General features: G+C 41.7%; 2 protein-coding genes across 6 annotated transcripts in view; one reads left to right on the top strand and one right to left on the bottom strand.

Annotated features, from left to right (window-relative positions):
• Nucleotides 1-4,254, top strand: part of naxd (NAD(P)HX dehydratase) — a 96,156-nt gene extending 91,902 nt beyond the window's left edge. For all 4 annotated transcript variants that reach the window (XM_039745912.1, XM_039745911.1, XM_039745909.1 and 1 more), the window contains 2 exons: nt 35-155; nt 2,852-4,254. In XM_039745912.1, coding sequence (XP_039601846.1) covers nt 35-155; nt 2,852-3,002 — 272 coding nt within the window. In that variant the 3' untranslated portion in view covers nt 3,003-4,254. The remainder of the gene's footprint in view (nt 1-34; nt 156-2,851) is intronic.
• Nucleotides 4,255-11,642: 7,388 nt separating this feature from the next.
• Nucleotides 11,643-25,298, bottom strand: part of cars2 (cysteinyl-tRNA synthetase 2, mitochondrial) — a 112,985-nt gene continuing 99,329 nt past the window's right edge. For both annotated transcript variants that reach the window (XM_039745906.1, XM_039745907.1), the window contains exons 14-15: nt 14,645-14,881; nt 11,643-11,968 (exon numbers count right to left, since the gene is read on the bottom strand). In XM_039745906.1, coding sequence (XP_039601840.1) covers nt 11,897-11,968; nt 14,645-14,881 — 309 coding nt within the window. In that variant the 3' untranslated portion in view covers nt 11,643-11,896. The remainder of the gene's footprint in view (nt 11,969-14,644; nt 14,882-25,298) is intronic.

Raw genomic sequence — 25,298 nt, 5'->3', positions numbered from 1 at the left:
CTGAAGCCAATTCTCTCTTTCTGTTTTTTTGCAGTTGTTGCTTGTAGCCTTGAAGGCAGCAGTCGTCGATGTGGGGGTCAAGGGGATTTGCTGTCTGGCTCCCTGGGGGTCTTTGCACACTGGGCTTACTTATCTGGAACAGAAAATATAAATGGGTAAGAGTCTGTATCTGCCATCACTGCTGGATTACACACTGCCCCTCTACTGTGGGCACTAGGCAGCCATCCCACCTGCTTTGAACGGCAAAAATAAGACTCACAACTTTAAACTGAAAGTGAGTGCTTCATTTACATGAAATAATTAAAACAGTTGACATGTTGGGACACTGGTGCAAATTGTTTGCTTCAGTTTGTAAGGCTTCATTTATTTTTAACTGCTGCAAAACATTAGTTGTTCCCTGAAGAAGGCTCATTTGTAATATTCAGAAATTAAATTTTCTCGTTTCAGTTTTTACTAGCCTTGAATTAAAACCTCTGGCTCTTTGCTGCATACCTTTTTACCATTTTAGGTCATTCATTGCATTTCAACTGATTCAATTTAAAGAAAAACTGGAGAAGCTAAAGTGTTCTTACATTTTTGAGAGGTTGTGAAAATATACATAAAGTCAATTTCTGACTGTTTGGCATATTCAATGTTAACATTTGTGATGCGCCATCTGCCAAAATGTATTTTACAATGCATACAGCAAGCAGCCTGCTATCACATCCCCCACCCCGCACAGTTTTCTCAGCTCAGGTCTGTTTACCTGCGTGTCACTTGCTTGGAGTTGTATAGGGTGGTCCAGATCTAATTATGCAATTTTCATTATGCTATAACTTATTAAGTTTATTACATAGAAAATCACCTCGAAAAATACCGGACCATCGAGAAGTGTGCGAACTGACAACATGAAGAATCGTCTTCACGCCGAACTAGAGTCGTCCCCACATAAGTCAAAGTCATCCAGACGATCTGGATCTGCATAATTAGATCTGGACCACGAGCGACTCTCCACGCTAGTGTTTACATCTGGATGGCGTATGTGCCCTAAAAAGAAGTCTGACTGCATTCTCGTACCAATGCTTGCAAATTGAAGTGTCTGCGTGCACTTTTCATGGCATTACACGTGTATTTTTTGAACATGCCTGTGGCTCTCAAACACAGGAAGCTCTACAGTCTACTTGTGACTTTCTTTTTTCTTCGGTTGTAGTCTTGAATAAAAGTGCACTTGTTTTGTTATACTTGTACATCAACATTTATATGTTACTTACATAAAAGCCAGATCGAATGTTACTTATTTACTTCCTACAGAGTGCAGAGCTATAGCACGTCTATGTGAAAACAGCAGTGTCCGATTGGGGGTTAGTGTATGGTAGGATCATGAACGCGACTGAGAGAATTAAACTGAATAACAAAACCTTTAAAGGTTAACAAAAGCTAACCTTTACGAGTATCATACATTTACACCGGCTGTTACAGACTGGAATCAAATGTATGTTTTTATTCTAAAATAGTAAGAATACGAGCAGCTCACTTCTCAAAACGGACTCGTCGGGGATCAAACCCGTGAAGTTTTGATTACCAGTCAACAGTTGATACCGTTGCACCACCGAAGCCGTCGTAGTGAATGCGTGTCAGTGTCGCACCTTAACGCGGGTTCTTTTTCTGCAGTTATATTTTTGAATAGAAGCGCACTTGTTCTGTTATATTTGTACCCTTTGTGAAAGTGTTTTTGATATTTGAACTTCAGGCTTCACACATTACACACTTCATGTGTACATTTTGTCAATTATTACTAAAACATGAAAAACATTTCTTTTTTAATGATGTGTTTACATAGATCGTTGTAGACACGGAACACGCATGAAATGCAAGTGTTCCAAATAATGATATAGTAATTATAAAAGGTGTCATTTTGCTTGACTTCTCACTCTACACAATTCTAAGCAACTGACACACAGGTAAACAGACATGAGCTGAGAAAACTGTGCGCCGGTTGGGGATGTGATAGCAGGCTGCTTGTTGCTTATTGACACATTTAAAGGACAAAAGACACTGATGGAGAGGTGCGAAGCAATTTAAGGTGGGATGGATCTGAGTTTTTTTGTAGGTTCTGGTAATTCTAGTGTTAAAGGAAGCGATAATAACTAAAGCAACAGTCAAGCTGGCATTATAACTTAATAAAAGAAAATTTTAATAGAAAAAAAAAATAGAATGGGCAGATGGAGTAGTAATTACATTCGGGACCATTAAACATTCTGCTGATCTGCAGTCAATGTAGCAAAATGACAGCAGAAATTCTTTAAGGCACAGTGGCCTCTCAAGACACGAGTTTGAGACCCCGCACTGACAGACCATCAGCTGCTTCCCCCTGTGTGATGAACTGCAATGGGATTAACGCCTCTCCTCCCCTGTCCAATAAAAAAAAGCTATTTAAAATGTTCTTTATTCAGTCATAGTGTTAGTTGTATGTGCCATCTGTTGGAATGAAAGATGCATGCAATGCGCTTGATTAGCACATGCGACCGACAAACAGCTCAGAATGAGCATGTCGAGATACGGTAGTCGATGCCCTTGATCAAGTTTTTCGTGAGTGACTTTGAAGGACTGCAGCTCCATTTCGTTGAATTCTATTGACTTGGCTGACGCGTCAGCACTGGACCATCAGTCCACACTTTAGTTTATAATTGTTTTTCAATATCTGATTTTTTTTTTATTTCTGACCCAATTTTTCTTCCAGAAGGTTTTGTGGGATACTCCTCACCTTACCGGAGCAGATGGTCAAAGTTGTACCTTTGCTGATTTAACCAAACCCTTGCGCAGAGGTGGAGGCCTCACGTGTAACCCTTTTGTCGTGTGTTGTGTTTCTCAGGTTCAACCCATCCATCGTTGCTGCTTTCGGAGCCTGCAGTCTGACGCGTCAGTGCAACTCCCAGGCCTTCCAGAAACTTGGGCGTGCAATGACCACCACAGACATGATCTCGGAAATCGGCGTCGCCTTCAAAAAGCTCTTTGAGACGTAGGCTGCTCTTCAGAAGAGATTTGGTTTGCGAAAGGCCTGCCATCTGTTCCACGTAGAAAACAAATTTCAGGTGCAAGACTTCTGAAGTCCCGTGAAAGCTTGGTAGCTGTTTGGAAATTGTGTACACTTCGAAGACCTTTTAGCTGTAGATTTTCAGAGCATTTAACAAGGAAATTATCTTCCTACTTACTGGAGAACTGCAAAGTTTTCGTTGTTTCCTCTGAAGTTTATACTAAAAAATTTAACTGTATAAAATTATCTGTGAAATTTGTCCACATTGATACTTTTATTAAGCTTATATATAGTCTGAACACAATGTGTTCTCAATCCACTTTGAAATCTGCACTTCATACACTTTAGCAGCCTCACCCTGTACGGGTTTTAAGAATCCAAGAAGGAAAGTGAACACTAGGATTTCGTTTTTGAACTTTTCAGCGAATGGCAACACTTCGACAAGGACGAGTAAAACCGCGAGAGCCGCGTCGCGTTTCGGGGACTCGATGGACGACGTAAACGATTTAATGACATTTGGGCTGTGCTGAGCTTAACTCGCCAACTAAAAACGCAATACGAGACGTGTGATCCCCATGACAATTCGACAAAATAGAGTTTATTTTTTGAGGTGTACAAATTACCCCGATTGTGGATGCCGTTCCAAAAATATGTGACATGTCCAATGTGCCGGCCTTAACTGGCCCAGTTTTATTCCCAATTCAAGATTTTGACCAAAAAAAACGCTAGTCGTCTGTCGAGAAGCCATTTTGTATGCACTGCACGATGGCGGACGCGCCCGTCTCATTGGGCTGATGTCCTTCATCTTCGTTATTTTGTCTACTGACATTTCTGATCTCCTCGACTTGGATTCTTCTACACGGTGATGTTGCGTAACGAAGTGCCGACTTTTGCTTTGTTTTTTTTTCCTTTGACGGTCGTTCCGACTGACTTTAATTTCGTTATTGTCAGGATCAAAACTACTAACTGTGTTTTGAAAAGTTGTTTACTGTAATTCCCAGTTCTCTATAGCCTACAGAAGAACTACAGGGTCATTTTTCCAACGTTTAATTAATCGCAGCAAGCCTGACCTCGGCTACGTGATGTCGACTCATGAGAACACATTTGCAGTTGTCCTTTAAGTAAGAAACGTAGCGGAAGAACTGTAGTGACCTGTAGCCTATGGATCTGTTCGGTTTTATTTTCAATGTAAACAACTTTCCATAACAACATATAGAAAATAAAGTTTCTTTTGAAATCCAGTTTTGAGTTTTCTTTTATTTGGCTCGTTGATGTTACCCTGCGGATCGTTGGTGCAGTGATAAGGAAGGCAGACTCGGTTACGTGACGCACTCTGGACACGCTGGGGGTAGAAGTGGAGGAGAGAACTGAACCAAAACCGAGTGCCATTGTGACCGATGCTGCACATCCTCTCTGAGACACACCAACTCGGAGGACTTTCAGACGACAAAGCCTTCAGCAGAAGTGTGAGAAACGCAACGAGGGGGTCAACATCCCTTCAAGAGAGGCCCACTGAGTCAATAAGCTGACTGTGGAGACGCAGGCTAAATTATGGGACACTTTCTGGACAGCGGGAGGTAGATGTGGAGAAGAGAAATACGACAAAAGCCGATGGCCATTATGAACAATGTTGCACATTCCCTGTGTGACACAACGCTGAGGACTTGCACTCAATAAAACAGAAGTTTGTCAGGAAACGTGACTGGGGGGTCAAAATCACTCCGGGGGGTGGGGACCTCAGGGGACCCCACCTATTCAGCACAACTTCTAGACAACAGAAGTGTCAGAAAAGTGTGGTGGGCTGCATGAAGACATTCCTGATGGCCATTGTGAGCAATTTATGATGCACAAGCACCGAGGGCAACAAATTATTGAGAATTGTGTCAAAAAACACTAATGGGGAGGGAGGGGGTCACCCACGTCACCCACCCAGTCAACAAGCTAATTAAAAGGGCTGACACCATTATGGGATGCACTGTGGACCCCCTAGAGTTAGTAATAGGGGAGAGAACCAAGACAAAACTGAGTGCCCTCATGAACAACCCTGCACATCCTCTCTTTCTGACCCAGCAGCACTGAGGACTTTCAGCCGAGAAACGTCCATCAAGAGACTCCTTCATGCCAGTGGCAGTACGCCCTTACAGTGCCGCGCCAGGACTGCCCTCTGCTCATAGCCAAGTCAGATGTTTTGTTTTCTCCTTTTTTTTTGGTGACTCTGGTGAGTATTGGGGTGGTGGTGGTTTCATTTTCCTTAAATAATATTTGTTTATTCATTGAACTTTTGTAAAAAGCTGAATCCTTTGGACAAATGCTGCTTTTTTTTATTTAATAGAATGAAAAGAGCATTTTAATGGCTGGAAAACATCCATCCATCCATTATCCAACCCGCTCCATCCTATCCACAGGGTCAGAGAGGTCTGCTGGAGCCAATCAAAGCATTTGGGATTAAATCACTTCGAGATCTGTACATAGACAACGTCTTCGAACAATTACACTCCAAATTGAACTTTCCAGCAACACATTTCTCTCACTACCTACAAATCAGAAACGTTGTTAAACAGAACCTGCCCGATTTCCCTCTCCTCCCACCTACCTAAATATCGATCAGTCTCGAGGGCTCAGACAGCATTTATGTAATATATAAAACTATTTTACTGTCCCTCCCTTTCAAAGATCCAAGAGGACAATGAGAAAAGGATCTCTCAGTCAACATCTCAGAAAAGGAGTGGAAGGTAGCAATGCAGAGAATTCACTCGAGCTCAATATGTGCAAAGCATACAAATATTCAACTTAAAATTATATAATCGAGCACATCTGTCTCGACTAAAACTGTCCAAAATGTCTCCAGGGCAAAATCCAACCTGCAAACGTTACAATCGAGCTCCAGCCTGACTGGGTCACATGTCCTGGACCATGTGCACCAAATTAACATCATTCTGGACCAAAAGTGCCTATCAGACAGCCTTGGTGTCCCAATCCCTCCTGACCCACGAACAGCTGTGTTTGGTGGGCTCACAGAGGGTCTTAAAGTGGAGAAGGACACACAAACTGGAATGGCCTTTACTACACAATTGGCACGTAGACTTATCTTGCTCAACTGGAAGAATCCTAACTCTTCTATTCTAAGTCAGTGGGTACCTGATGTTATATATTATTTGAAATTGGAAAAAATCAAATTTGCACTTGGAGAACTTTTTCAAAACCTGGCAGGATCTCATCACTAACATTTTAGAATAAGCATTTAAACTGAGGAAACATGTTATCTCCCCTCTTTTACTCCATTTATCTATTCACTTATCTTTACTAGCGTAAGTTTACTCTGCTGGCCTAGCTCTCTTTCTCAGGGGTGACGGTTGATTTGTTTCAAACCTTTTTCTTTTAAAACTTATTTAATTTTAATAAAATCAAAAAATTAAAAAAAAAAAAGAATGGAAAGACCAAGAAATGACTTCCAGTGTGTCAAACCTGCAGATAAATTACTGGCATGCATGACCAACACGTGCCATTCTACAGCAGCAAGATAATACGTAAGAAAGGATTAAAATACATAGCTTGATTTTATTTAATAGCAAACACAAAGTGCCACCCTGATGTACGCCAACTCCGTTTTTAAAACCGCTGTCCAGTTCTGACACCACACACAGGTACACAAACTCCCCTGATGTTCTCCTTATCCTCCAGTGTGTCGGCTTTTGCAACACACATACAGTGAGACCCCCTTCGAGTAAAAACAGGATTTGGGAAATTCCGTGCAAATTTATGAAAAAACAAACTGAAGTATCCCACTGACACGTTGACACTTGGCTCCAGACAGTGTATTCCATTCTACTGATCACTGCTGAGATGTTTCTACAGGGTGGTCCAGATCTAATTATGCAGATCCAGATCGTCTGGATGACTTTGATTTATGCGGATACGATTCTTCATGTCGTCAGTTCGCACACTCGGCGATGGTCCAGGATTTTTCGGGTGATTTTCTATGTAATAAACCTAATAAGTTATAGCGTAATGAAAATTGCATAATTAGATCTGGACCACCCTGTATGTCTTATTGGCAGTCCGACTGAGTGGGGAAGGCACTGATGCAGTTTTAAGAAGGTCCTACAGCTGAGCAAAAACTCGAGTCAAGGAATTGTCTGCAGAGCTCAGAGAGAGGACTGGGTGAACCTGCAGATACACCAGAAGATGTCAAAATGTTTCAATACGTGGACAATACGTCTGTCCTGAAATCTTAACGATGGCTGGCTGGCATTATAAAGGACTCTGCGCTAAACTTCCAAAACAACTCCACAATGGCTGAGGACACGGAGCTCTCAGCTTCCTCCGCTGCAAAGGGCTGCACCTCTGACTACCCTAACAAAGGCCAGGACCCCACTGTATACTGGATGGCCTTCTGCTCCCAGTTCACTGCCTTTGAAAGAACTGTGAACAAATCTGACTAGCAGGCACTGGTGGCCCTCCAACTAACTACCCTAACCTAACAAAAGGGGAGTCTGCTCTTGGTGGGACCACCCCAGCCCCACTATCTGGGGACACACAGGAACATGAGGACCGCATAAAAATGGCCGTCCAAATCTCAGAACACAACTTGTTCACAAACTGGGCTGGAGGAATGTGTGCAGGTGACGTTGACACATGGACGAGGAGGTGGAGGAGGAACACTAAAGATTAGGGGGCAGCTGCACTTCTACAACCAGAGCTGATGAAAAGGATGAGGAGTTCCACGTGTCCTCTTTAATAATCTGAAGGCTTTTTTTCCAAGTTTGGGCAGCGATAACTTGGCCGCTACTCGCAAAAAGCGTGAGGGCACGAGTATGAGTGTCGGAAAACAAGGTCTCTGTGACTGGGTGAGTAGCGCAGCGATTAGGGAGAGCCTCATCCTCCTAGGGGGGCTGATGCTCCTCCAGATCAAGAAGAGCCAGTTGAGGTGGTCTGGGCACATCACATAATCATCTCTCTTTGCTGGCTTGGGAATTCTCCAGGTAAAGCTGGAATCAGCTTTTGGGGGGCAGGGAGTCTGGGCTGACCTGTTTGGTTTGCTCCGACCCTGAACAGGGAAAGCAGGTTGAGAAGATGAGACGGGCACACAAAACGGATGAAAGAGTTAAACGAGAAAACAAACAACATGGCACCTCAGCGACAACTGTCACAAATATATCTCGTTGGAGCTGTTGGTGGTGCATTGCGTTTACAGGGGGCTGCGCTCGAAGGAACGTTTTGTAAAATAGGAAAGTGAAGACCTTGGTGTGTATTACAGCAGCTGAAAGGAGAAGTTGCCCCAAGGAGGTTTTCACATTTTGTTGTTCTGTAGCACTGAATCTCAGTGGGTTGGATTTGGCTTTTTTGACAAAAGGTAAAGTTGAATGCAGGTCTCTAAATTAATTACACATATCAAACACAAACTAACTGACCTCACAAGTATTCACCCCTAAGTCCTCACTGGCCATAGGCTTTAGAAGTCCCATCATTCATTAAATTCAGTGGTGGTCACCTGGATGGGGGTTCATTTGACCTGAATGTGGAAGGTCCAACTTATGGGGAGTTGGTATGGTGGACCTACTTACACAATGAGGACAAAGGAACACAACAAGTAACTCCATGAAAAGCATAAGTCAGGGGATGGAGAGAAGAGGATCTCCGAGTGATGAATGTCCAGTTCAATCAGTCATAAAGAAATGGGAGCACAGCTGGAAATCTGATATTAAAACAGAAGATGATGAGTGAGGGAGGCCACCAAGAGACTTCAGAAAACTCTGAGGGAGTGACGAGCTACAGCGGGTGACCCTGGAAAGACTGTGCAGACAACTAATGTTGCCCAAGTGCTTCATCAGTCACAGCTTTATGGTAGGGTGGTCAAGAGCAAAAACGGAGGATATCTCGGCAAAAGACACTTGGGAAGAAAGTTCTATGGTGTGAGGAGACCAAAACTGAGACTAAACATTATTAAGCACAGCAGCCTCAACATGAAGTACAATTGTGGCATCATCAAGCTGTGGAAATGCTTCTCTGGGAGGAGGCCTTGGAAGGCATGTGAGGGAAAAATAAATGGAAAAAAATAACAAGAACATCAGAACAGTCAGGACGTAACCAGGCCATTCAGCCTGACAAAGCTCACCTGTCCTATCCACTGAATTCTACTTAAGTAACATCAAGTTGGGTTTTGAAGGTCCTCCTGTCCATCACACTAATTGGTCACTAACTCCATGTGTCGTCTGTGGTCCTCTGTCTGAAGAAAACCTTCCTAATGTTTGTGTGAAATTTCCCCTTCACAAGTTTCCATCTGTGTCCCCGTGTTCTTGATGAACTCATTTTAAAGTCACCGTCTTGATCCACTGGACTGATTCCCTTCATAATTTTAAACACCTCAATCAGGTCACCTCTTAATCTTCTTTTGTTTAAACTGTAAAGGCTCAGCTCTTTTAATCTTTCCTCATAACTCATCCCCTGTAGCCCTGAATCAGCCTAGTCGCTCTTCTCTGGACCTTCTCTAGTGCTGCTCTGTCCTTTTTGTAGCCTGGAGACCCAAACTGCACACAGGACTCCAGATGAGGCCTCACCAGTGTGTTATAAAGCTTGAGCAGAACCTCCTGTGACTCGTACTCCACACATCAAGGCGCTATATAACCTGACATTCTGTTAGCCTTCTTAATGGCTTCTGAACACTGTCTGGCAGCTGATAGTGTCGAGTTCACCACGACTCCTAAATCCTTCTCATGAGGTGGACTCTCGATTTGTAGTCTGCCTACTGTGTATTCACACCTCACATTTTTACTTCCTACATGTAACACTTTACATTTACTGACATTAAATTTCATCTGCTCAAGTCTGTCAGCTGTCCAAGTCCTATCTACGATGATTTAATGAATTCCAAATTATCTGCCAATCCACCTATCTATATTCCTATCCACATCATTTCTATATACAATATTAAAAACAGCAGCGGCCCCAGCACTGACCCCTGCTGTTCACCACTCTTAACGTCAGCCAATTCTAATAGGGGTCCTCAGACCATCACCCTCTGCTTCCTGTGTCGGAGCTAATTCCACACCCACCTAAAACCATCACCCTGAACTGCCACTTCTTTTAGTTTACTGCCCAACCTCTCATGTGGCACCTCATCAAATGCTTTCTGGAAGTCCAGATAAATAATCTCATCTGCTCCACTTTGATCCTTTTGTTGCCTCCTCATAGAATTCCAGCCGGTTAGTAAAACACAACCTCCCTCTTCTGACTCCATGCTGACTGTTCCTAATAACTCCTGTCCTTGCCATGTGTTGCTCAATCTTATCCTTAATAATTCCTTCCATTAATTTTCCTGTGATGCATGTTAAGCTTTCTGGCCTATCGTTTCTTGGATCTGCCCAGTCACGCTTTTTCTATAATGGGATATTATTTGCCATTTTCCAGTCTTTTGGAATTTCCCCTGTGTGCAGTGACTTCCTACAAGTGTGTGTCAAGGTTTCAGAACTCAAGGGTAAATATTATCCGGTCCTGGTGATTTGTTTGATTTCATTTTATTTAATCTAAGCAGCTCTTCTCCCTCTACAATTTCCAAATCCCTCAGTACCTCCTTAGTAGTCCCTGTTACTGCTCTGAGGTTATCCACATGCTCACTTGTGAACACCTCAGAAAATTGTAAGTTTAGGGCATCCGCTATTTCATTGTCTGTATCTTTTAATTCCCCTTTACTATTCCTGATGCAGTTGACCTTCTCCTTGATTGATCTTTTACTACTAAAATACTGAAAGAATCTCTTAGAGCTGTCTTTCGCCTTATCTGCTATATTCTTCTTAATGGTTGCACTCATGTTCTCATATGCCCTACAATTCACTTTGGAGTTATTAGACTTATATGTCTTATTTGTCTGTTTTTTCCTTTGCAGCTTCTTCTTTTAGCTCTTTATTAACCTACTGCAGAGTTTATTTAAATTTCCTATTAATTCCAAATGTAGGTATGTATCTGTCCTGCACTATATGTACAATATTTTTAAACCTGTTTCACTGCTCCTCGACTGCGTCCACATTTAAAAGCTTATCTCAGTCTATCCTCTTTAGACAATGTGGCATTTGTTCAAAATTTGCCCTACCAAAGTTAAACCTAACTGCAAATTAACATTTCCATTTAAGAAGTAATTGTATGTTGTTTGCTGTCGCAGTTGAATTTAATGTTTGTTACTTCACATGTCAACAAAACACGTAACTTGGATGGTGTGTGCAGACGACTACGTGGACCTGTAACTGCTGGGATGCTGAGGCTAATAAGTGGAAGCATCTGAGTAAACAGCAGGACGCTACACTGCAGTGGAGTTCAGGTTACACAAAAATGCTAAACTAACATGGTGTCTGTCCTCAAGCTCCAGTTCAGGGTCAGAGGTCACCACAGTCTACTTCAGCATCAGAGGGCACAAAGCAGGAACCAATGGCAGATGAATCAATAGTCCACTGCAGGACCGATTTTTCAGCTACCGGTTAACCTCTGTCACCTGTCTCTGAGATTTGGGAGGAAAACCCACACAGATAAAAAGTGAGAACATGCAATCGATACACAGAGCGGAGTTCAAATCCAAGGTGCTGGTGGAGTCGTACAAGAATATTCCAGTTTTGAAGATCTTACCTAATTTACAATTTCATTGAACAGCAAACCCTTGTAATTGGGTCATTTTATTAGAAAAACAGTAGCAAGTCCAGACAGCACAGATCCTATGGCTTTGAGAGGGCCGACTGGATCTACCAGCCATCACTGGCGCGTCCCAATCGACAAACTCCTCAGAGATAAACCTGGAACTCAATTGACAGCTTCTTTGTTTGACACAGGAGGTACCAGCATATGGATGTCAGGAGCAGCTTCATATCCAGAGCTCTGGCGGTGCAATGCGAAGACCTCTCACGTCTCTTTTTTCTCCAAACTTTTTTTGTTACTATCTGCCATCTCCCATGTGGAAGTGTTTCCTCTGTCCTGTAATGTCAAGGAGAGTGAAAAAATAAAGGTAGGAGAAGAAAATACAGAAAGCTAAGAGAAACCCTAGAGATGGACATTGACTCATTTGAGTGGATGCAGTCGGCTTCCAAACCTCCTGTCTTGTGCTTCAATGTCTGACTGCAGGTCTTTAATTTAGCATAATGGAAGCCCCTAGTCAGTTTCGGTCTGGCTGTCCTACTAAAACCACAAAGAAGATACTTTGTAAAAGGCAGCTAAGTGGCCTCTTGAGTTGGCACCCAGCCTGCCACATGGCTGACATACGTACTGACCGTTTGGCACGACTCTGCTGATTTCACAACTGCTTGCAACCACAGCTGCGGAGACGGAGTTGGAAGCAAAAATTGGGTTAAAGAAGTCGGAATCGCAGTTGGGATTCCAACTCGGACTAAATGTAAATTGTAATATAAATTTGTTACATTTCCAATTTCACATTACTGATTTGATTAAACTAGTTTTTCTTCTAGACTTTTGATAACAAAGCTTATTTATAAATTTTGCAAGTTTACTCTTATGTTTAATGTTTTTCAGTGTTTGTAAGCCACAAGAACATCACTACACCTTTAAATCAAAACTTTAATAAATTAGGGTGCTAAAAACTAGTCTGGCAGTGATGTGCCTTGTGTCTTATATGCTGTGTGTTTTCAATCAACATAGTGACTCTAATTATAAATAGAGGACTCAGAACCGCCAGAGTAGGTAGTACCATAAAAAGTGGAGTCAAAGGTGCCATAAATAGAGGAGTCGGCATCAGTGGTACCAGAAATCGAGGAGTCGGAGTTGGTGGTACCACAAAAAGAGGTGGAGGAGTCGCCATAAGTGGTACCATAAATAGAGGAGTCGCAGTCAGTGGTACCAGAAATTGAGAAGTCGGTGCTGGAGTTGCTGGTACCATAAATAGAGGAGTCGGAGTCAGAAGTGCCATAAACTGTCTGGCAGTGATGTGCCTTGTGTCTTATATGCATTGTGGTTTCAATCAACATAGTGACTCTAATTATAAATAGAGGAGTCGGAGCCGTTGGAGTAGGTGGTACCATAAAAAATGGAGTCAAAGGTGCCATAAATAGAGGAGTCGGCATCAGTGGTACCAGAAATCGAGGAGTCGGAGTTGGAGTTGGTGGTACCACAAAAAGAGATGGAGGAGTCACCATAAGTGGTACCATAAATAGCGGAGAAGTCTGAGCTGGAGTTGGTGGTACCATAAATAGAGGAGTCGGAGTCAGAAGTGCCATAAACTGTCTGGCAGTGATGTGTCTTGTGTCTTATATGCTGTGTGGTTTTAATCAACATAGTGACTCTAATTATAAATAGAGTCGTCGGAGCCGGAGTAGGTGGTACCATAAAAAGTGGAGTAAAAGCTGCCAAAAATAGAGGAGTCGGCATCAGTGGTACCAGAAATCGAGTAGTCAGACTTGGAGTTGGTGGTACCACAAAAAGAGGTGGAAGGAGTTGCAGTTTGTGGTATCATAAATAGAGGAGTAATTTTCAGTGATAACAGAAATTGAGAAGTCACAGCTGGTGGTACCAGAAGTTGAGGAGACGGAGCTGGAGTTGGTGGTACCACAAAATGTGAAGGAGGAGTTGCAGTTGGTGGTACCATAAATAGAGGAGTCCATGTCAATGGTACCAGAAATCGAGTAGTTGGAGCTGGAGTTGCTGGTACCATAAATAGAGGAGTCGGAGTCAGAGGTGCCATAAACAGAGAAGTCAGTGTCAGTGGTACCGGAAATTGTGGAGTCGGAGTTGGCGGTACCGTAAATAGAGAAGTTGGAACTGGAGGTGCCATAATTAGAAAAGCTGACGTTGGAGGTACCATAAATAGAGGAGCTACAGTATAAAAAAAACAGCCTTAAATATCCTGATTGTTCCACTGGTAAATAAGCTGAGTAAGACACACATACTGTGAAATTGAAAGTCGACATGTTTTGTGAAGATAAAGGCTGACTTATAATTTCTGCCTCAAGACTATGACTTCAAAAGCAGTTTACATATCTGCGTCGAACCGCAATGCTGGCACAAGCCTGTACGCTAGATGGCGCTGTTTGTAGCACACAAGAAAAGTGAATGATCCATTACAATGCTAGCAGTTTTTTGCCCTCCAGGATCACCACTCCTCTTGCTACACAAGCTCTTTCATAGGCAAACACATTTGGTCTTCACATTTTTCCACTTGCTTGTACATTCGCCAACTTCCAAACTGAGATTAGCCGATATTTCGCACCACAAATAGGCCGCCATCTGATTGTGTTTGTAGTGTTGTGGAGAGGTAGCATATAACTGTGTATATTTTTGAACTTCTTTGGCAAGTCTTTTCTCTGTCTGCATGTTTACTTCATAATAGCGTTAAGATCATAAAAACATTTCAGGAAATAATGTAGTTACCAAACTGTCTAATCAGAGTCGGAGGTGTTTGCATCGGGTTCATGTTAATGTGACGCAAAGTCCCACTTTTGAGGAGGTGCGTGTCAAGCTATTCTCTTGTTCTGCTGTAGGTTACAGGGGTATGGCGTAGGCCCAACATATAAATCAGCCGGAAGCTATGCTTGTGTGTAAACAGATCCTGAGAACATGGACACCCAGTATTTGCAGATGTTCACCATTTCGACGTGTTATCAAGCATTCGCTCAAATAAAGAGTAAAGATCTCATAACCAACCTTTACAACAATTCCGAGTGATGCCATATCCTGCCGTAGCACATCACAGGCTTTCAGGAGAGGCTCCCGCTCTTGCAGCAGTCGTCGTCTTTGCTCCTTCAGTTGGGATCGGTCTTCCCTTGATGTTGTTTCACAAACATCTGTAGCCAAGGCATAATTCCGAACATTTCTTCGGAAATTCACTAATTGTTCCACCACACTGTGTAGATTTCCATTAATACTTTCACCAGAAGTGAGCTACAAATGGACAAAAGAAGACAGAAAAGATGACACCATGATGAACAGGAGGTCTATGTTTGTCTTTTACATTTACATTTATTCACATATGGCGCCTTTATCTAAGGCAACTTACAAACCGGTCAAACATCAGGACCATTTTGAAACAAGTGCTAGTGGATAAAAGAATATTAGATATCTGACAAATGAGAGACCGCCATTCAGTTCCTCCAGCCTGTTTGTTTAGCTACGATGACCCAATACCCCATCCAGGTATTTCTTAAAAGCTGTCAAAGAGGTAAACGGGACTACTAAGGAGGTTCTGAGGGATTTGGAAATTGTAGAGGGAGAAATCAAACAAATAACCAGGACCAGATATTTAACGTCGAGTTCTTAAGGAGGCTAGCGAGAACAGATACAAACCCTTGACACATATTTTTAGGAAGTCACTGTGCACTGGAGAGACTCCAAAGGACTGGAAAATGGCAAATATCATCCCATTATACAAAAAGGGTGACTGGGCAGATCCAAGCAACTATAAGCCAGTAAGATTAACGTGCATCACAGGTAAATTAATGGAAGGAATTATTAAGGACAAGATTGAGAAACACCTGGCAAGGACAGGAGTTGTTAGGAACAGTCAGCATGAGTTCAGAAGAGGGAGGTCGTGTTTTACTAACAGGCTGGAATTCTATGAGGAGGCAACAAAAGGATACGACCAGAGCTTATGATATTATTTATCTGGACTTTCAGAAAGCATTTGATAAGGTGCCACATGAGAGGGTGGGCATCAAACTAAAAGAAGAGTGCGTGTCAATGGATGGAGAATTGGCTCAGACACGAGAAGCTGAGGGTGATGGTGCGAGGAACCTCATCAGAATTGGCCAATGTTAAGAGTGGTGACCAGCAGGGGTCAGTGCTGAGCCTGTTGCTATTTTTAATATATATAAATGATTTAGATAGGAATATAAGTAACAAGCTGGTTAAGTTTGCAGATGATACCAAAATAGGTGGATTAGTGGATAATTTGGAATCAGTTACCGTAGATCCCGGAATACAAGCCGAGAATTTTGTCCTAGATTTTTGGCTTGGAGTTTGGGGGTCGGTTTATACAACGAGTATCATTTCAGATTCAAGATTTCCAGCGCAATGCCGGTTTTGCCGATGAATACGGAAGTAAATAATAACGAAACCACAGAGCCATCTTTCAGATGAAGAAGTAACTTTGCATGCCGGTACTTTAAATTAAATAAAGAATTTATTCAAAAAAAAGTTTTAGTTGTTGATTTTATTACTAAAATTTATAAAAAATTATTGGGAAGTTTAAAATAAAATACCGACTGTAAATGTCACTATAAAAAATCCTTGAATGAAGAAATCGCCAATCCTCTTACCGCTGCCGTACAGTAATTAAGATGAATGAGTATCGTAATTGAATTTAAAGATTAGGATTAGTAAGATTTGATGAATAATTAGTTACTGTTCGGCATAGTAAGGTTCAATCCATTATGAAACAAAAAAAAAATAAGATTTTATATTTATATATTATATATTATATTTATAATTATAATTTTATTTACAATGATCCCGGGTAAATTATTATCCAATAGCACAGAGCAATTTAATACTGTTCACAAATAACTTCATAACAATACATGATTAATAATTCATATCAATTAGTTTACTAATTATCAGTTGAATAACAATTATATTGTCTTTGAGACAATTACCGCGGGTATATACACAATCACTGACTAATTGTTATGGCTCAATCACTATGTAAACACTGAAACACTCGTATACACTAATATATATGAATTTAATACTTACTACGCACTAAAATCCATTGAATTCCTCATCATCGCTATCCTCCCCACCGAATAACACATTCCAGTTCTCTGGACAAATCATACCATCATACATGTTGTACTCCTCGGTATCGTCGATAAGTTGGGCGAGAGGCACATCATCATTATCCTCCCATAACATATCTTCCGTACCGTCCATGGCATTACTGATGGAACACTTTTTGAACGCCTCGACAATCCACTCGCACACAGTTGCCAAAGGTGCAGCACGCATGTTACCAGCAGCGGTAAATGTCTGCACCCCAGACAGCATCCAATTGTTCCACTTTTTGCGCATTAAATCCTTGAACGGTTTGTTCAGGCACACATCCAAAGGCTGAAGTACGGAAGATAATCCACCAGGAATAACTGCTATGTCTGTGTTAACTTTATTTAACTCTGACTTAACATCATCAGCTAAATGTGACTTAAACATATCCCACACAAGAAGAGCACGTTCACGTAACATCCCACCAGGACGATGACTCCATACCTCTTTAATCCACTTTTTATAGCCATCCTCATCCATCCACCCTTTCTCTTGAACATGAACAACCACTCCACGGGGAAATTTCTCCTTCTTTGGCAACGTTTTTCTTTTGAAAATCACCATTGGTGGTAACTTTGTCCCATCAGCAAGGCAACATAACACAACAGTAAAATGCTGTTTTTCATGACCAGTTGTCTTGACGAACACAGTCTTCTCTCCTTTCTGGTTAACTGTCTTGTTACTAACAACATCAAAAAACATAGGCTTTTCGTCCATATTTGTGATCTTGTGAGCGGGTATTCATGTTTCTTTCGGTGCTTAATGATGAAGCTTTGGAAGGCAGTAATTTTATCATCTAAATCTCGAGGAAGCCGCTGAGCCGTCTTCGTTTTTGTTCTTAGGACTAGACTGTGGCGATTCATGAAACGAGTGCACCAGGATCTCGACGCCTTGAAGTGTACAGCATCACCTTTATTCTTCTCAGCCCACTTTAAAGCATGCAGACGTATCAGGTCACGAGTGACGATGTAACCAGATGTACGATGTTCGTTAACCCAAGTGACCAGTTCTTCTTCCAGTTTCGGCCATTTACAGGATCGACCACGGTTGGCACATTTAGTTATAGGCATGGCTTTTAAAGATGTTCCATTCTCGTACTTGTTTCTCGTTGATGCCAAAGTGACGAGCTGCTGCACTGTTATTTGACTCATTAGCGAACTTTACAACTTTCAACTTAAATGCGCTGTCATATTTCATACGTTTTTTCATAGGTGTAGTCATCTTTTTTTTTAACAAAAAATTTTATGTATTACCAGGTATATTTTTATTCACCAATAATGTTTTTAAAAATGTAATACTGGTATACATAAACATTTACAGTCGACCCTTGATATACCACCGGCCTGACATGCGAACAACTTGATTTACGACTAACATCTTGCGTTACGACCCAAATGCGGTCACGTGTATCTGCTTGCGCGATTGTAAACAAACAACCGAGAGCGTTAGTAAGTGTCAGTCGGATCCCAGATACATGTGTTTGTGGATGTAATTTCGGTCAATGCAGTTATTTACCTATATATATATATACAGTATATATATAAAATTCACTAAGACCATGCAAGCAAGACACATAATTGCTAAGGAAGGAAGAGAAGGTAACGAAGGTAAAGAAAGTGATCACAATCAAAACGAAGATGGAAATTGTGTGGAAATATGAGAGTGCTGTTCGTGTGACCGATCTCGCTAATATGTACAGCATGTGGAAATCCACCATCTCGACAATTTTACAAAGAAAAGATTTGCATAAGGAGGCTCCTTCTAAACAATAACAAACTTCCGTTTCATTCTCCTCCTTCTCCCTTCCTGCAGCCCAAAGATGTCAAATTAAATGGTGAGTACAGTATGGAATTGTTGTTTCTAGAATAGAATAGAATAGAATGCCTTTTATTGTCACTATACACATGTTCAATGAGATTAAAAGCAGCTCCTTCAGTGCAGACATATGTGTAGAACACAACAAGTAAATAAACAAATAAATGGTGCGAAAAGATGCAAAGAAGTTGCAAAAAAAAAGTTCTGTATAGGGCTTGTATGGTTTTATCTTTAGCCTTAGCATAACGCCGGCTCTGCAGCCCCGTATCTGCTTCCTTTCCCTCCTCCGTCTGCATTGTCTCCTAGACCCGACAACAATCCACGGAGAGCCCGCTGGTCTCGCTATGTTGTCTGGGATGTTGTGCGTGTGATGAAAAACACTCGAAACAGATGTCTGGCTCTGGACACCAATGTCTGTAAGGTTCTGACGGGTGTAGCGGATGTTCGCCGAACCGATCGTGCACAAACAAGCACAAAAAAAAAAAAAGGACAAAATCAACAAAAAAGTGCACTGAAAAGGAAAGCCCTGAGCCGCTGCGACCATGCGCACCGCCATGTTTCTAGCTTAATCTAGCCTACTTCTGGTAGGCTTGGCAGTTTTTATAACTTTTTGGTTAGTACATTAGAAAAATTCTTGGTGTTTTTGGTAAATTATGCACAATATACAACCCTTTTTATTATGAAAATGTTAAGTATGTGTTGCAGTAGGAGGTTCGGAACGCATTATGGGTTAGCCTTCGCGAACGAATTAAGTTCTTAAGTCAAGGGTCCACTGTATTGCATATTTCAGTTAATCAAATTTATAACGAGTCTCCGGAAATCCACCCGCCGATATACCGTATTTGCGTATATAGGTTCAACACAAAGGTTTCATTTTAACAAACTTCTCCACAATCACTTCCTGGTTTCCATCAAAAATGCCGGCAGTCTCAAATTCTCGCCGATAAACATGATAAATATACCTGAAGAGACACTTTTAAGGAAATTTTGAAAATTTTTCTTGGAGAAGGAGGTCGGCTTAAATACCGGTCCATCAGCAAATACATGTAATTTAGTAGGTAGAGAAGGGGGTCGGCTAATATAGTGAGTCGGCTTGTATTCCGGGATCTACGGTATATCATCACAGAGGGACTTGGATAGCAGACAGGCTTGGGCAGATTTTTGGCAAATTAAATTTAATGTCAGTAAATGAAAGTATCAGGAAGTAAAATTTTTAGGTTTGAGTACACAAAATCAAAAGTCCACCTTATGAGAAGATTTAGGAGTCATAGTGGGCTCTAAGCTATCGACTTCCAAACAGGAGGTTCTGCTCAAGCTTTATAACACACTGGGTGAGGCCTCATCTGGAGTCCTGTGGGCAGTTTGGGTCTCCAGGCTACAAAAAGCACATAGCAGCACTAGAAAAGGTCCAGGGAAGAGTGATGAGGCTGATTCAGGGCTACAGGGGATGAGTTATGAGGAAAGATTAAAAGAGCTGAGCCTTTACAGGAGATGATGAGGAGACCTGACTGAAGGGTTTAACATTATGAAGGGAATTAGCCCAGTGGATCGAGACTGCGACTTTAAAATGAGTTCATCAAGAACACAGCGACACAGTTGGAAACCTGTGAAGGGTAAACTTCACACAAACATTAGGACATTTTTCTTTACACAAAGAACGATAACCACTTGGATTAAGCTACCAAGCAGTGCGGTAGACAATAAGACTTAAGCGACTTTCAAAACTTGATTTGATGTTTTTTTGGAAGAAATAAGTGGATAGGACTGGTGAGCTTCGTTGGGCTGATTGGCCTGATCTCATCTAGAGTGTTCTAATGTTCTAAAGGTCCAAAACTGATCATCCCATGTGAAGAGCTTCAGAATTCTGGTGGGGTACTTGACCATTCTGCCCTGGCACTGACCTGACATTTAAGTGCAGTCCACATACAGTGCCGTGCAAAAGTATTCATTACCCTTACTTAGTGCTTGTCCTGTTTTATTGCATTACAATACGGATTTTCTTTTGGATTTTTTTGTAATGGACTTAATAATATAGTCAAAATTGTTGAAGTGGAATGAAAATACCTTGTATATTTATTTAAAATAACAAGTAAAAGTTGAAAAGTTCTGAGTGCATATGAATTCACCCGCTTTGCTTTGAAACGACTAAAGATCTGATCTGACCAATTAAGTTCAGAAGTCACATTATTAGCTGACTAGGGTCCACCAGTGTGTGCCACATGATCGGTCACATGATGTCTGTATAAACAAGCCTGTTCTGAAAAGCCCCTGACTCAACAGCACCACTAAGCAAGCAACATGAAGACCAAGGAGCCCTCCAAACAGGGCAGAGAAAAATTTATGGAGACGTCAACTTCAGGGTTGGGTTGTAAAAAAAAAAATATCTGAAACTTTCAATATCCCACGGAGAACCATGAAGTCCATTATAACAAAACAGAACACAAACAGGACCACTGCAAACCTGATAAGTAAAGGCTGCCCACCAAACTCACTGACCAGGCAAGGTGGGCATTCATCAGAAATGCAACAAAGACACTAAGGATAACAATAAAGGATCCACAGCGGAGATCTGTCCATAGGACCACTTTAAGTCGTACACTCCACAGTCACTGAAGAGTGGCCAGAGAATCCTTGGGTCCCACTGGTTTGACTTTGTGTTGCTCATGGAGTCCCGAATGAGGCACATGACCTGCATTGTGAAGGAGCGTCACTTTAGGCACTACGGCCATGTGGCGCGATTACCCGAGGGTGATCCGGCTCACAGGACCCTCATTGTTGAGGACCCGAGTGGCTAGACCAGACCAAGGGGACGCCCACATAACACTTGGCTGCGGCAGATAGAGGGTCATTTCCGGAGGGTGGGACTGGACCGCGTGTCTGCCTGGGGGGTTGCCAACCAGAATCCTGAGCTGTTTCGTCAAGTGGTGGGTGCGGCAACACGCTGTACCTGTGCATGCCCAACCTGACCTGACCTGTGGTAAGTTTGAGATTATTCTTTTGTAATAAAATGACAAATATTGTACAATCACTCTGCCACAGACAAACAACGACTGTGGAAATGACTGGAAGCGCAGCTCTGCCCTGACACACATACAGGTGTGAAAAGCATGTAGAGACTTACCCAACTATAAGAGAGTTCAATTTTTAATTGTTAACAAATTTGCAGACCTTCCTGGAAACATGTTTTTTAATTTGTAATTATGGGTTACTGAGTGTAGAATTATTTGCAAAAACGGCCCATTTGTCAATTTTAAATTAAATCTCTATCATAATAAATATAAAGAAAGTGAAGGGGTCTCAACATGCACTGAATCCACTATACAGTATTTGGGCTGGAGTACAGAGTGCATTACATTATAGGCCTCCTTAATATCCAAACCCTTGTTTTATAGGGTGGTCCAAATCTAATTATGCAATTTTCATTACGCTATAACTTATTAAGTTTATTACATAGAAAATCATCCCGGACCATCGAGAAGTGTGCGAACTGACGACATGAAGAATCGTCGCCGAACTGGAATCGCCCAAGCATAAATCAAAGTCATCCAGACGATCCGGATCTGCATAATTAGGTCTGGATCACCCTGTATTATTAGAGGGTAGCACAAGGATTAAAGAACCCCAAACCTGATAAGCATCAGGCGTCAACATTTACTACAAAAACCTAAATTCAATTGGGTAATTTCTGTCTGGGGGAACTGAGAGACATGGCAGGCACTAAGGCACACGAACGCGATTGTGGTCACAGTTTAAATGGATTAGTGAACGGGCTTGGAAAGAGATCACCTGCACCACAATGACGGCCACAAAACAACAACAACATTTATTTCTAGAATACGTTTTCATACAAATGCTGTAGCTCAAAGAGCTTTACAAGATTTAAATTAAGTAAAAAGAAAAATATAAAAATAAGATTAGGCAATAATAATTAACAAGGAATAAAGTAAGGCCCGATGGCCAGGGAGGACAGAAAAAAACTCAAGATTGGCTCCAGGGGTTTCCGAGGACTTGAGACCACCCAGACCCCACTAAGCATTTAAAAAGACTGCATGTTAACAGGCAGCCTGTCTGCTACTGTGGAATAAGTTCTGACAGGATTTGTCTTGGTTTCATTTTTTATTACACAAATTCTATGATTTTGGCAGGTGTGCGTACACTTTTTATATCCACTGTATGGAAGGAGGGCAGTGTAACTAAACATATGCAGTACATCTCTTGGCAGATAGCAGGCAGCAGCATCCTCACAATTTGAGATGGTGAACTGAAGTAGGAATAACAAGACAAGCCTCTGCCCAAAAATCTTTCAAGACGTGAGAGGAAACCAAATTACCTGTCAAAAAAAAAATGCAGATTGTTGAGACCCCAGACATATTGCGACAGGGCTGGGACAGTCTCTGGAGTTGTGAGTGATAGAGTAATATTTTGGACAAATAAATAATTGTAAAAATTCACGATAAATAAATTAAAAACACAATGATATGTGAGCGTAAACGACTGAATGTTTCAAGAAATGTTTTTTGTTGCTCATGTCATTGAGGGCAGAGTGGTGACTCTGTGGCTAAAGGACCTGCACAGGTTGCCGGTTCAATTCCTGTCACTGTCAGAAGGGATCCTATTCTGTTGGGCCCTTGAGCAAGACCCTTAACATTAAAATTGCTACAGGGGTGCTGTATGATGGCTGACCCCATGCTCTGACCACAAAAAAAAAAAAGGGTCATGCAAAAAGGCCACCCCAAAACACCTCCCTCTCCAGCAGGGATTAATAATTTTTTAATTTGATATACTTTATGTATTTATTTACTTCAATGCCACCTCACACAGCATAAAACACCCAATACAATGAACACTGTTGCACTCAGCCGTCAAAAGTTGTGAGGGTGGGCTCTAGCGAGTAACGTGTTTCTAATGATGAATTGTCAACAGTTCAGACTTAAATCTTTGGGCCACCCAGAGTCACGTTAACGGTAGACACATCAGCTGAGGGCTCCTAATGACCGATTCAGAGCCTTTTGAATTAATGGAGCTGCTCTGCGCAGTCATTCTGGTGACTTTGTGATGGCTACTGAATCACATTTTTGTTATTTTGATTAGTATGCATATACGGGTAAGCCTGATTTACGCATTGCTATATGGCAGGACTATTCAATTACAAATTCAGACGGGCCAGATTTTCAAAGCAACCAGTTTAGCTGGGCCAGACATTTCCAGTGGCCGGTAAGCAGCAGGTAATAACAAATTTTGAACCAACACAAATGAATGTATTGAAAAACAAGAAATGATTATTCATTGTTTCCATTTTATATTTGGTCACAGTTGACACAGATGCATTAAAAAAAAGCTATAACACAACAGAATCTGAGGTAATAGCAATACAGTTTTTCCACTTTTTAAATATTTTGGTCATATCTGACCCAGGCTCTTCCGAAAATGAAGTATTAACAATGACATTTGCTTCCCTTTTAAAACAAAATAAACATTGTGGTCATATTTGGCCCTGGCACACCATAAAGTACAATTAACAGAACAAAAAAAAAAGAACAATCAAAGCTATCAGTGCCCAGACCCATAACAAGTGATAACAGTGACTAACAAATATGAATACGTCGTCTACAGCACACTGAGGGAACACGGGTTCATTTTAAATCACCCAATGCGTGTTTAGGCATGGCTTTGTGACACATCCCACATTATGGAGTGAAGTCTTGGGTGGGGGGAAGCACTTTGTGAAAATTCACCCCCTTACAGGATCAGGGTGAGAGGAGAGCAAACAGTAGAAGAGCAGGTGAGAGGCGGAAGGTGACCAGATTTTATTACTCTGGAGGTCAGATGTCGTTTATAGTGTGGCACACCGAATTAAAAGCCTGCTGGCATTTTGAAGATTCCCCTGGAGAAGTGGCTCCTGTGTGTCTTATTTGACAGGTTGTCACAATATTACAGACTACAGCACCACTTCTAGACACACATGAACACAATGCATTGTGGGCTGAATGTTGCTAAGCTACGCAGAGTGTTGCATTCACGGTCTGTAGGCTCATGAAATGTGTTTTTCTTGGATTTTCTTGGCATTGGACTGGGCCACCTGGAGGTTGCTTCTGGGCTGCCATTTGAATTGGCCGAGAATAGGACCCCCTGCAGATGTGTAAAAACTGATGATTCTCAGGACTTGCTGTACATAATCACTGATAAATTTTCCCGCGGATAAGTCAGGGCTTGATTTTAACGTTTAATTTATAATGTCGGTCGTATAAGTCGAATGCGGAACACTCACGCTGTTGGTCCAAGAGATTATGACATGCTAACGCCCACCTGAGAGAGTAACCACGGAACACAAGCCCCTTTTTTTCTATGCATTGTGCCTACGTGAGCACACAGTAATACCCGAACTACTCCGAAGCGACGTTTGCACTGTTTTATGTTTTTTGTATCTCACACCCTCATACACCTTTGTCGTAACAGCATCCCTTATCTACGATGGAGCGTTCGAACAGAAGAAAATATGAAGCTGGTTTTAAATTAAAAGTCGTCGAAGTGGCGAAAAAAATTGGTAACTGCGCTGCTGCAACAGTGTTGTATTTTTGAACAGGCGTATAAGTCGAGGGTCTGATGTTATGATCGATTTTTCGGGTTTCAAGACCTGACTTATACATGAGTATATACAGTATATGAAAGCATAAAGATGACTGTGTGCCTGAAGCAAACACAAGGGCTGACACAGGAGGACTGAGGG

Source organism: Polypterus senegalus, chromosome 2 (genome assembly GCF_016835505.1).
Source record: "Polypterus senegalus isolate Bchr_013 chromosome 2, ASM1683550v1, whole genome shotgun sequence".
Classification (NCBI taxonomy): domain Eukaryota; kingdom Metazoa; phylum Chordata; class Cladistia; order Polypteriformes; family Polypteridae; genus Polypterus; species Polypterus senegalus.
The sequence above is the reverse complement of the archived record's forward strand: the minus strand, read 5'-3'. Positions and strand labels throughout refer to the sequence as shown.